Source organism: Canis lupus, chromosome 16 (assembly GCF_003254725.2).
Source record: "Canis lupus dingo isolate Sandy chromosome 16, ASM325472v2, whole genome shotgun sequence".
Lineage (NCBI taxonomy): Eukaryota > Metazoa > Chordata > Mammalia > Carnivora > Canidae > Canis > Canis lupus.
The window spans coordinates 9,774,797-9,787,823 of NC_064258.1; the positions used below are offsets into that span (position 1 = coordinate 9,774,797).

General features: G+C 44.6%; 1 protein-coding gene across 1 annotated transcript in view; it reads left to right on the forward strand.

Annotated features, from left to right (window-relative positions):
* Window positions 1–13,027, forward strand: part of KIAA1549 (KIAA1549 ortholog) — a 144,838-nt gene that overhangs the window by 98,871 nt on the left and 32,940 nt on the right. Inside the window, exons 14-17 of the mRNA XM_049095268.1 lie at window positions 1,878–2,083; window positions 3,702–3,925; window positions 4,826–4,979; window positions 10,122–10,439. Of these exons, the coding sequence (XP_048951225.1) occupies window positions 1,878–2,083; window positions 3,702–3,925; window positions 4,826–4,979; window positions 10,122–10,439 (902 nt within the window). The remainder of the gene's footprint in view (window positions 1–1,877; window positions 2,084–3,701; window positions 3,926–4,825; window positions 4,980–10,121; window positions 10,440–13,027) is intronic.

Below are 13,027 nucleotides of genomic sequence, written 5' to 3' on the forward strand. Positions count from 1 at the left end.
TGCAGCTCCTAGGTACCCAGGCAGGCAGATAGCACTGTGGGGGGGGAGGGGTGCATGTTCTTTCTTTGTCATCTGTGTGCCCTGGAGGAAATCAGATGCACCCTCCTGGAGGAAAAAATTGTCTCACCTTTAAGTGTCAGTAGCGTAATGGACCCCCCTTTGTGACATTTGTTGCTGTAAGTTTGGGTTAGCCAGGCTAGGCTATCTGGTGAAGCTAATTACCTCCTTTTAGGCATTGTGCCTGCAATTTGAGTAGCTGCCACTGGATGAATGGTGGTGCCTGACTGTGCTTGTGTTGCACAAGTAGGCTCCCTCTGGGCCCAGGGCAAGGAAAGAAAGCCCCAAATAGCCTGAATCCAGACAACTATGCCTCCTTGCTAAGAGGAGCGTCCTTCATTCACAGTTCAGTAAATCTTATAGGGTAATGAATGAATATAATTCACGTGGAGAGGAAGTGCAAAGACTTATATACACTAATGTGCATGTATTCCTTACGAAAATAGCCGCTACTATTTCTTACTGTTTGGCTCAGTTCTATCTTGTTTTACATCAAGGAGAAACCTCTATATTTTTACTTGTGCTCAAGCTTTCCAACTTCACGCTTTTGTTTAAAAACAGATTCCGCATGCTCTCACTCCTTCTCATGGCCTCTTGGTCATTTATTTTAAAGCAGTGTCCAGAGCATTCAGAGGGCGACTGTGGCTTATCAGAGGGAGCACTTCCAAGTAGCTCTGTTGTGCTCTCTCCATCTCTTCAGCCCTTCTGCATCTTTCTCTTTGCCTTTCTTTTTCCTTCAGAGATTTTATTTATTTTTTGAGAGTGCAACGGTGAGCGAGCACATAAGCAGGGGGAGCAACAGACACAAGAGGGCTATGTACCCACTGAGCAGGGAGTCCGACATGAGGCTTGATCCCAGGACCCCAGGATCATGACCCAAGCTGAAGGCAGATGTCCAACCAACTGAGCTACCCAGGAACCCCCTAATTTTGCCTTTTTAAAACTAAAGCTTACTGGGATTATTTCTTTTTTTTTTTTTTTTTTTTTTTTAAAGATTTTATTTATTTATTCATGATAGTCACAGAGAGAGAGAGAGAGAGGCTCAGAGACACAGGCAGAGGGAGAAGCAGGCTCCGTGCACCGGGAGCCCGACGTGGGATTCGATCCCGGGTCTCCAGGATCGCGCCCTGGGCCAAAGGCAGGCGCCAAACCGCTGCGCCACCCAGGGATCCCGGGATTATTTCTACTATAAAAGTAATACTCATTAGAGAAAATCCTCACATGAAAAAATGCAAGAAATTGAAGACCATCACCCATTATACCAAGATCCAGTCTCTTTTCTTTTTTGAAGTTCTGATTACTTTTCTAAAAAGTTCAAGTTACAGTAAAATATACATGTCTTACAGTTTCCCCCTTTGATAATTTTTCAGGGTACTTACTACTCTTCTTTTTTTAAAGTAGGAACGAATGCCCCGCAGGCAGCAGCTTTTTCTTCTCGTGGCTCTTCAGCTTAGTTTTCTTTCTGCATCAGAACCGAAAGGCCAGATGTGTTCAGGGCAAAGCAGCACATGCCTGCATGTCCACACTCCCCTCCATCTTCTCCCTTTTCACCAGTATAATTATATTGGTGACTAAATGTCTCTCTCTCTAAATGAGCACAGAAATTCAGATCTGCTGTCAGTGTTTCCCTCAAAGTTGTATAAGTTGGGTAGTGACACACTGAGTGGCTCCTGCCCTTTCCTTTCCCTTCCTGAAGACTTTTAACCCCCTTTAACCAAAATAGGGCAAGTTTGGGCACCAAGTAGTATAATGACCAATTATTTGCTATTTCTTTAGGATGGCTTTATTTATTTAGGCTTTTGCTTTTCCTTCTGCTCCAGGGCCACCGCTGCCCAGTTCAAGCAATGAGCAGCACTCGTCAGCCTCCATCTTCGAGCATGTGGACAGGCTCTCCCGGTCCTCGGAGGCCAGCCGGCGGGTTCCCAATAAGATTCAACTGATTGCCATGCAGCCCATCCCCGCACCTCCGGTTCAGCACCCTGTATTGGCCGACCGGGTGGCAGAAACCAACAAAATTAACAAAGAGGTATTTGTTCTTTTTAAAAAGTACATTTATTTTTTTAAAAAGTCACATTCTGCTTTGATAAGTGCTTAAAAACAGATGGAAATTTTGGTGTCGGGAAGTTAATAAAGGTAGGAGCTGCTGACAAGTATCTTCATTTTAAATATTAAATGTAGCTTTTGTTTAGCTCGATACTATTCACGGACGCTGTCAGGCATACTGGCAGATGTACGGAGAGGGAGTTAACGTAGCAAACCCAAGACTGCTATCCTTCAGAAGTCCTGTTGTGGCCCTTGGCTGGGGTTTGGGAACTTACGTTTCTGAAACATTCCCATTGTTCCTAGACTGTTGATGCAAACAGTATGACTTATCTGAACATCTCTTTTCCTTCTGGGACTCTGGAATTTTGGTACAGGCTAGGCAGAGGGGGCCTGCTGGACCAGCCCCAGTATGAATCCTGGGCATTGCATCTCTAATGGGCTTCCCTGGTGGACAACATGTCACATGCGTTGTCACAATTCATTGCTGGAAGAATTAGGCATGTTCTGTGTGACTCTCCTGGGAAAGGTCTTCTAGAAGCTGGCACCTGCTTTCCTCTAGACTTTATCCCATGTGCCATTTCCTGTTGCTTCTTTTGATTTGCATCTTGGGCTGTAATAGATGAGACTAATTCCAGAGTCCTTTGAGTTTTCCTGATGAACCTTTGAACTTGGTGTGGTCTTAGGACCACTGTAGACTTTGTGATCCCTGATAGATCCACTCTGGCCCTAAGGATCTAGTAATATGTAGTAAAATCCTATTCCAGTGAATCCTGGAAGAGTGAGTTAGATCTGCTTCCCCCCTAAGATTTTGGGAACCAGAAGGCCACGCCAGGTCACCATTAACTCGAACTTGAGAGATTTGACCTGGGCTGGATGATGAGTAGAGCGAAGGCCATTTAGGATTGTGCATAAGGCAGCTTCATGCCTGTCCATTTCCTGCCTCTAAGAAATACCTGCTGGTGTTATGAGTTCTGCTGGGGTGAAGTAGTAAGAAACTGGTACAGTTGCAACCCCCTGCCCACTTTGTAGGTGATCCTTGAAGTCCATCATCTTACAGAAGTCCTGTCAAGAGTTCTTAGGGTTTTTCCTCTCCATACCTCATTGTCTTCTTGCTAAGAATGTGTGCTATGGGTTTAGGATGGTGTGCGTGCTCTCTGTTCACCAGTGCTGGGGAGCCCCAGCCCTGCACAGCCCCAGTCCTAACCTAGACCTGTCTCCATCAGTCCCGTGAGGCCTGTGCCTCTGTGCCTGCCATGAGTAAGCACCCCAAAGTGGATTCTCCATCTGGCAGACAGAAAGAAGAAAATGTGCTCATCAGGCCTGTGATAGCATACATCTTCATGTTTTTCTTTAACTCTCTTTTTAAAATATGGTATTTGATGCAAACATAGGCTACGGGACCCAACTCCCCGGGGTGATGGGGCCCCCATGTGTGGTGTGGCTGACAATGTCACACCCTTTGGTGCCTCAGGAGCCTGGGATGGTGGTCTGGGGGAAAAGAACGCCCGCAGGAAGGCCTTCCCAAGATGCTATCTCTGCATGGGGGCCAGAAGCCTTCGGGAACATGCCATGTGTCTCCCCTCTCTTCCCTGGCCACACAGATCCAGACGGCGCTGCGGCACAAGTCCGAGATTGAGCACCACCGGAACAAGATCCGTCTCCGTGCCAAGCGCCGCGGGCACTACGAGTTCCCAGTGGTGGACGACCTGTCCTCGGGTGACACGCGCGAGCGGCACCGCGTGTATCGCAGGGCTCAGATGCAGATCGACAAGATCCTGGACCCCACGGCCAGTGTGCCCTCAGTGTTCATAGAGCCTAGGAAGAGGTGGGCATCCCCAGCAGGGCTCCCCGAGGTTTGCCTGTGGAGCCCCTGTGGCTTTGCTCCTTCACTGGCCTGCCTGTCCAATGGCCTCAGAACCCTGTCCCTGGGTTTTCTCTGCCTCCTTGAAGTCAGCTAGTTGGAAATGGCAGTCACCCTTCCTTTCTCAGGTGGTCCTCTCCTCCCTCTCTCCCAGTACCTTCACCTCCTCTGCACATGCACCCAGGTCAGTTCTGGGTCCAGGTCCATTTCTTGTCCCGTAGCTGCCCTCAGAGTCTTGGGCTCTTGGTCTTCCAGACCCCTACCCCCCAAGGCACATGCATTTTCTCTAATCATTGTTCTCATTTATATCTTGCTCTGTTCATCACCTATAATGGCTTTGGTTACCTGCCATGTGGAACCCGTGTTCCTATAACAGGTGGGGGGGTGGGGGACCCAGGCTCTGCATTCTGTCTGCTTTTTCGCCATCCAGCAGTGTAGACAACGTCTCTCCAAACATTCATCTGCTTCCTGTTTCTCAGGATGGTGGAGTCTGCACCTCACACCCTCTCCCCACATCCCTCCCCTCTGCAGATCCTGCTTGTTCTGCAAGACCCAGTTCATTCACCGTATAGCCAGCCACATCAGTAGCTTGCAATGACCTTGCCCTTTTCTGAATGCCTGGGAAAATCAATGGTTCTAGGTTACCTCATATGATTCTCTATTGTTCCATGAGTTTAACATGCTCAGTAGACTATGGCGTCCTTATAGCAGAGTCTGAGTCTTACACATTGTTTATATCCTGTGAGGTCTTTACTACAGTGGCCAGCATATCCCAGATGCTCAGAAAATACTTGAGTGTTTAGTTAATAAGTTACTGGAAGATTTGTTTCCTATGAAGATAACCTTTTCTTTTTCCCCTGGAAGCTCCAGGATAAAACGGTCTCCCAAACCACGCCGGAAACACCAGGTCAACGGCTGCCCGGGAGATGCTGAGAAGGATAGACTCATTACCACAGACAGTGATGGCACTTACAAAAGGCCCCCCGGTGTCCATAACTCTGCCTACATTGGTTGCCCAGTATGTAATGCTGCCTCTTGTTTCTGAAATCAGGGTGGGGTGACTCTTAGGGAAAGGAGGATGGACAGTGGTGGCTATAGCCCTGTGTGGTGGCATTGCCAGATGACTGGCGCTCCAGAGCCAGCTAGGCCGTGAGGCATGGGACGTGGCAGGCTGGTGGGCTGCCCCTTTGAGGGGAGAGGGGAGTCACAGAGACCAGTGGGCTGCTGAGTGAGCCCCCTGGGAAATGCAACTCTTGTCTCTGTCCTTTCTGTATGCAGGCCCTGTTTTCTTATGTTTCGGAATGGGCATTCCTTGAAGTTAACTGGAAAACAGAAGGGTTTTTGTTTGTTTGTTTGTTTGTTTGTTTGTTTGTTTTTTATCTTCCCCTGGTCAGAGAGTTGTTTGGGTTTCTTGGTAATAGGAAGGATATTTACTGGAGTGCTAAGAAGATACTTGATTTGTGTGTGTATGTGTGTATATATATAATTTTAATGGAAGAAAAAGCTTAATGGAAATTAAGAAATACAGAATTAAATATTTTTGTTTTCAAACTGAAAGAGGCACACTCCGAATTGCTTAAAGTGTTAAAGGCAGACACTGATAGCATGAACACACACATACACAGACCTCATTGAGTAGGGAAGAAAGGGCTAGCCTCTCCAAGAGTCTGTGAGAAATACAGACACAAGGACACCCCAAGACAGAGCAGGAATGCCAGATGTGGCTAACTTCAGCAGTGCCAGGACACACAGTGGACACCTGTAGCCTTGTGCAGGATGCAGTCCCGGCTCGTTGCACAAAACCCCTTCCTCCTTCCGGAGACACACTTACAGAGGCATCCTTGTTTAGAGAGAAATTAGCGAGAAAAGAAAAAAACCCAACAACATCCTTGGAGAAGGGGTTTGTGATGTCCGTGATCACTTTGGATAGTGCTTGTGCAGTCAGCCATTGTCTGCTAATTACACAAATAACTAACCCTGAAAGTTGTGAAACCTAATTACACAAATATGTCAAACACCATACTGATACTGGGGCTAACTATCACTGAATCATGATCATCTGGGAAAAAAAACCAGACTTCCTTGGCAGCCTTGTGTATTTCTAGTATCTGTAAAGACTGGGTAAGCCTGCTTGTCAGGATTGGTGCAGTCCCAGAGGGTTGCAACGTTCTACAGATTAGGCTGCTTTGCTCCTGAATGGGATGAATCAGGTCCTTTTGGAAGGCTGTGAATGAATTTCTAAAATAGGGGAGCCCGCACTGGCAGTTCTTACAGCAGATGGTGCTCTTGTACTGCTCTTGTGTTTTGGGCAGGTGGTTGTCTGGGCGACTGTGTTGCTTCGCTTCATTTGGGGAGGACAGTCCCCTGGTTCCCCAGACTGGTCACTTGAAGCTTTGACTTTTGTCTCCCAAGGGGACTTTCAGGCCTGATGTGTGAAACCAATGAATAGAAGAAGGGGACATTCCTCCTTCCCCCTCTCTTCCCTAGCCAGCCAGAGCTCATTCTCTTAAAGCAAATTTGCACAAGTGGTATTTCAATCCCCTCCCTTTTTTTTTTTTTTTTTTAAGTAGCTGTGAGTTCCATTATCTGATGCCATTGGGTCTTGTGTCTTCCCCTTACTCTCCATTTGTCTTCATTGGTAATCTGAAATCTGGCTGCCTTCAGGGGGCCCTGGATCATCTTTTCACTTTTTGCTTTTTCTCTTAGCAGCAAGTGCAGAAGTTCCTCCTTCAGCTGGTGGAAAGAAACCCTTCCCTGGAGCGCGCCACCTCAGTCAGCTGGCTTCCTTTTTCAGAGATTCCCTAAAATGAAATTTTTCTCAGATGGACTTTTTAGTTTCTGAACAAATTCTGAAACACATGCGCTCAAAGATAATGCCTTTTTGTGGAACTCACTTTTTCTTAGGTAGTATTTCATCTTGAAGATGATATGACACCTACATGTTTTTTTCTTAAATTGTACATTTTACCCTCAAAGTATCTTCTCGTTGTAAGCTCTGTTTTCCTAGGGTGAAAGAAATATTCCTGGATTTCTTGGCAACTAGCATTACCATGATAATTTCAGTGTTAGGATGCTATGGCTGTCAGGCCAAATCCAGCCAGCTACCAGTTTTTGTGAAGTTTTATTGGAACACTGTCACACCCATTCATCTGCGTGTTCTTTCTGGCTGTTTTTGCTGAGTGGTAGAGTTCCCTTACAGAGCCACAGACTCTACATGACTCAGCGAGCCTAAGATTTTTGCCATTTGGCCTTTACAGAAAAGGTTTGTCTACCGCTGATCTAATTTATCATCCAAACCTGACACCTGAGAGAATGATAGAAGACTCTGTTAATGATTATATTGGGATAGCAGGCATTAACTGAGCTTGTCCTGGGCCAACCCGTGTATCTGATCGCTCTCATAATTACCTACAAAGGATTGAAAAATAGGCATCAGAATACATCCTCTCTGATGATTGAAGGTTAAAAAAAAAAAACCTTCCTCTGTATTTCTAAGGAATGATAGGTGGGTGCGTATCTGTACAAAGGAAGCAAATTGACTCATCATGAAATTATCAGACAGAGATTCAAGAGCGCAGAATTCAAATTCCAGTAGGGATCCTGGATAAATCTTAACTTCTGTAGACCACTATTATCCATTTATTAAGTACCATCTATGTGTGAAACACTGTGCAGATGTTGGGATAGAGAGATGCGAACAAGACCTCTTCTTGGCCTATAAGTTGTTGGTAGCAGAGCCCGCCGTATGAGGAGGCTGTAAGAGGAAGAAAGAACAGGAAGTTCTGACGTCATGGCTCCGTAGCTCTTTGCCTTCTTGGCAGGATTCATGAGTCCTGCCTTCACAGCTTCATAGCGTATTTCTTGCTATAAAAGTTGAACCATTGGAATCTCAGTTCAGGCTCGCTTTTTTTTGTTTGTTTGTTTTTTGGTTTTTTTTTGTGGCCACACACTTCCTTGCCATACAGTGTTCTAAAACAAAATTCAGCTGAGTAAATTTGAAGATCTGATTGGCTTTATTCAGCAGTTCATGATTCAGGCCGCATCCCACCCAGCAATCCAAGGAGCGATACAAAATGGAAGGTTTTATAGACCAAAGCGGGTAGGAGAAGAAGTGTCCTAACAAAGAATAGATTGTTTTAGGCAAGAATAGATTGTTTCCCCTTTCTTTGGGGAAAGGGTGGGGGTCTGTTGTGCAGATTATTACCTCAATAGCAGTGATCAGGAATCTCCAGATTGACTAGTGGAAGGTCACATTCCTGTGAGAGGCTGGAAGTGCAAGGAAGTCTTGGTTTGTTCTCTGGGGTCAGTGACTCCATTTTGGGCTGACTGTTGCTTTCTTGCTTTCTTTTTTGTTGTTTTGAAGAATAGCTACCTAGTCATTTACTGGAACCTACCAGGAACATCGCTTCTGTCTTTGGAGAGACCCTGTCACTTACCAGTGGGATGTGTTCACTACACACTTTTCCTTTGCTGCACTGTGAACCATTAGGTTCGTGACACACTGCTGGCCACAGTCTTCCTTCTCTGCTCTCCAGGAAAATGAAGACTGGGAGAAGGGCCTGCATGCGGACCTTTTATCCACCTTTCAGGGAAAGGAACCTTGATTTCTCCCAGGGCCCTATCATAGATGGGGCCCCGAATCCTTACTTAGGATTCCTAGGTGACAGATGTCACTTAGTAGAACCTTTCCTGGGATAGCCCAGTTTTAGAGAAAAACAGCCTTCTGGGACCGAGGTGTCCCACACACCGCAGTGAGCAGGAGACCACCCACTCGCTGCTGGGAGGGGAAGAGCACCTGCCTCATCTCAGGAGGGCAGTCACTGCTCAACAATAGTCATTTCTGTAGAGGGCCTGGTGATGCCAGAGCTTCAGATTCTGCCAAGAGAATCCAGAAATCTGAGTTTTAATAGGAAATTTTCAGGTTTTTTTTTTTTTTAATACTGCCTCTTTATTTTTTTTAGACTACACAGGCCAAGCAAAACAGGGCTGTGGGCTGTGTGTGTGGTTTGCCAGTCCGTAGTATGGTTTTATGTCTGTTTGGAGTTGAACAGCTGCTGCCTTTTAGTGTTTGACTCTGGCACGAATAATGTATCATCCATTTTACAGGACCTAATCATGCGGAAGCGTTTAAGACAATTGTCTGAGAGTAAGGATGTGTCTGTAGAACAGATTTTTCTTTGTAATAGAGTCATTGATCCGAGCATCGATCCAGATAGAAATGTCTTCTTTGGCTCCTTGAGTAGAGTGATCCGACGCTGAGCTAAACTGTGGGCCAGTCAGAGAGCAGAGCATTCTAGATAAAAAGGTGCCTACCCTTCCTCACGAAGGGCACGGGATCACCAGCCCCTCGTGCAGAGCCCCTTTTCTTTTTCAGGATGTCATAGAAGTACTATGATGTGCTTCCAGCACTGCTGACCCCAGGAAGGCCTCTTCTTACATCGGTTTCCTCTTTTGTCTCTTAGAGTTGACTGCATATAGATTACGACAGCACTTTGCTCATAAAGCAGTATCATGAAATGAGATTGTAAGAAACCTTAATTATTAGTTATATCCCTGCCTCTTTGGCAGTAGGTATAGAATATTATTTAAAGATTTCTTGATGACTCATGTTACCCAGAGGTAGCTCCATTTGAAAGATGTGATTTCTGAATATACATTCTCTATTTACTACTGTAAGTTGTTGTTACAATAAGTATTAAAGTTGTTTATGCACACACAGGTGCAATATGGTGTTGACTTTGAACTTTTCTAGTGGTGTGTAGGGTGACTTTTTCTTATTATAGTCAATAGACTGCTTTAGTTTTTGGTATCTATGGAAAATTGACTTGATATTTTAGTGTATAAGACTCAGACATATTTTGGCTGCTTAGGGGAATTTAATAAAAATATATACTTGCAGGTATTGAAATGCATTTCAGATAATTGGTTGAGTTTTGCTGGACAAATAATTGTTGAATATTTTCACTTTTTTTCTTTCATCCTGGTTAATCTCCACCTGCCACCATGACCCCTTAGCTGTCATTTAAAAAATTCTTATGGTAAACTTTTCTGTCAGTGTCAGTGAAAATTGTTAAATTCCATTTTGGCCACAGAATGTTTTCAAGTCACCACAGAAGCTCATGTCTGATCCTTGTTCCCTTCCCTGTTTGCCTTGCTGTAGTCCGATCCCGACCTGCCGGCTGATGTGCAGACACCATCCTCAGCTGAGCTGGGGAGGTATCCAGGCCTACCCTTCCCAGCCTCCCAGTACATCCCGCCCCAGCCGTCGATCGAGGAGGCACGCCAGACCATGCACTCCCTCCTGGACGATGCTTTTGCTCTTGTGGCTCCTAGCAGCCAGCCTGCCAGTGCTACGGTCACAGGCCCTGGGGTCCCAGCTGTCCTGCCCATGAACAGCACCCCTTCCCGGGATGAGAGGCGAGCCTCCCAGTGGGGGTCCTTCTACAGCTCTGCTCAGACGGCCAACAACCCGTGTAGCGTAAGTACTGGCCTTCTAGAATGCTCTCATGGGCCAGATGTTGGAATCTTGTTGCCTGACTCCTTCAATTGCAGAATCACTACAATAATACTGATTTCATTTGATAAGAATTGAAACTTGGCTTAGCGGCCTCAGTTTTTATTATTTTTTCCCTAAGTTTATTCTTAATGTTGGAATCATCCTTTTATACAACTCTAATATTTTATGGGAGTCCCTTCCTGGGTTCCCTTCAGTGTCATGAAATGGAGGTGGGGTAACTGTCAAAGCATATTCTCATTGATGTATTTATAAAAGGTGCAGTTTAGAATGTACCAAATCATGAAGATTCTTTTTAGAAGGCCACTTACTCTCTCAAGCAGTCCTTGAGGCTCCAGGATTATAGGCAGCTAGCCTATAGGCAAGCAAAGGCAACCATTTCAAATATTCTGTTTTCATCTTGGGATTTAACATTTCAGGATTTCATCTTCCTTTATTTTTTTCATATTCCATCATTCCTTTCAAATGTACCTTCTCAAAACACGTGGAGAGAAGTAAAACTGAAAGATGTCACATTAAATACTTTTTTGCTAGGGGCACCTGGGTGGCTCAGTCAGTTAGGCATCTGCCTTCAGCTTGGATCATGAACCTGGAGTCCTGGGATTGAGCCCTGCATCAGGCTCCCTGCTTAGTCTGCTTCTCCCTCTCCCTCTGCCACTCCCCCATGATTGTGTTCTCTCTCTCTCTCTCTCTCAATTAAGTAAATAAATAAAATCTTAAAAAATATAAATAAATTCTTTGCTAATTCCAGATTAAATGATTGGATTAAAGCATTTGACTTGGAAGGAAACTCATTAGACCGAATTTCTCAAGAAGTGTTTATATGGGGTTCTCTGATCCCATTACCCATGTTAGGATGAAATTGGGTGATAATGAACATATGTTAAAGGAATCCTTATCACTGAAATTGGTTTGAATTTTCAAAGTATGCTGTTAGAAATAGATTGTTTGCTTCAATAACTGCTACAGTGTGGGGAAAAATACCATTGCATCTCATTATTGTTTTTAATGTTATAGATATAAATATTAAATACTTCATGTTTGTAACTGGTAGTTTATAATCTTAAAGGAAATGGTTGATACTGAACAAACTCTTTGATAAAGGGGATGTAGCTTTAGCTGCTCTCTCAAGACAGCAGGGTTCTTTCTTATGAAAGAACCTTAAGCTTCTTTCATTTATTTATTCATCTGGGTAGATATATGGAGCACCTGGTGTGTTTGGTGTTTGCTAAGTGTCGGTACTGCAATGCACAGTACACACTCCCAACTTCTGCATTATGGCTAGGGTATGTGGAAAATTGAAGGAGTATTTTTAAAACGATGTGGTGGATGCCTTGACAGGGGGAAGGTACAGCCAGGGAGCACCTACCTGAGCTGTGAGGTGTTTGGAAGGATTTTGTAGATAAAATGACATCTGAGTAGAAGTCTGAAGGTTAATTAGTGGTTGTAGTAGAGAAACATGGCAGAAACAGAATTTAAAGTGTCCAGTACAAACTTCTTCTGGAGAGGATGGAGGAACAAGATTGGATTACTTTCCTTCCAGAAACAACTAAAACACTGGGGGGAAAAATATACACACACACACACACACACACACACACACACACACATATGTAGGTTTTCACAACCTGGACATTAGGCAGCAAAAGGAAGGGTTGCTGAGAAGTGAGCTGAGCTCTACATATGTCCCAATTTACTATCTTGAGAGAGTTTCTAGCTGCAGTATAGGGAGGGAGACTTCAGGCAGAGAGCACTGTTCTCCTGAGTTGAGAGAGACAGAACTTGAGGCTGGGGAGGAAAAGATAGCTAGCTTTCACACTAGACAGTACAAGAAAGCAGAGAGAATTCTAGAGATCTGCAGAGAATCTTCATCTGAGTACTAATCAGTCTAATAGTATGAGGAGACTATCCAAGAGTGAGGAAAGAACCACCTAAAAAGATGAAAGGGAACAGTCCTCAGAGCTCATTCAGGTGTGAAATAAATTCCTACCATAGAATGAATAGTGTACCTCAAAAAACCAAATGTTGAAGCCTAAGCCCCCGTGTGGCTATATTGGAGCTAGGGTCTTTAAGGAGGTCACTAAGATTAAATGATCATAAGTTTGGAACTCTAATGATAGAACTGGTGCCCTTATAAGTAGAAGAGACACTAGAGCTCTCTCTCTGCCATGAGAGGATACAGCAGGAAGGTGGTGGCTGTCTATAAGGCAGAAAGAAAGCTCTCACCATAAACAAAACCCTGCCAGAACCTTGATCTTGGGCTTTCTGGCCTATAGAACTCCAAGAAAATAAATTTCTGTTGTTTAAGCCACCCACTCTGTGGTATTTTATTATGACAGTCCAAGCTGATTATTATAGTTACTTTCCTTCCATAGTGGAGAGCTAATTCATGGAGCACCAGTTCGATTACCCAGAAGGAGCATTGGTTTGCTTCAGCAGTGGGGCAAAATGAGCTCCAGATTAAAGCTTCCTTAATTCTATCCAACAAAGATAAATGCAATACGTGAACACAAACAAAGCTCAAGAATATTTATAAAAAACCAAAAATATAT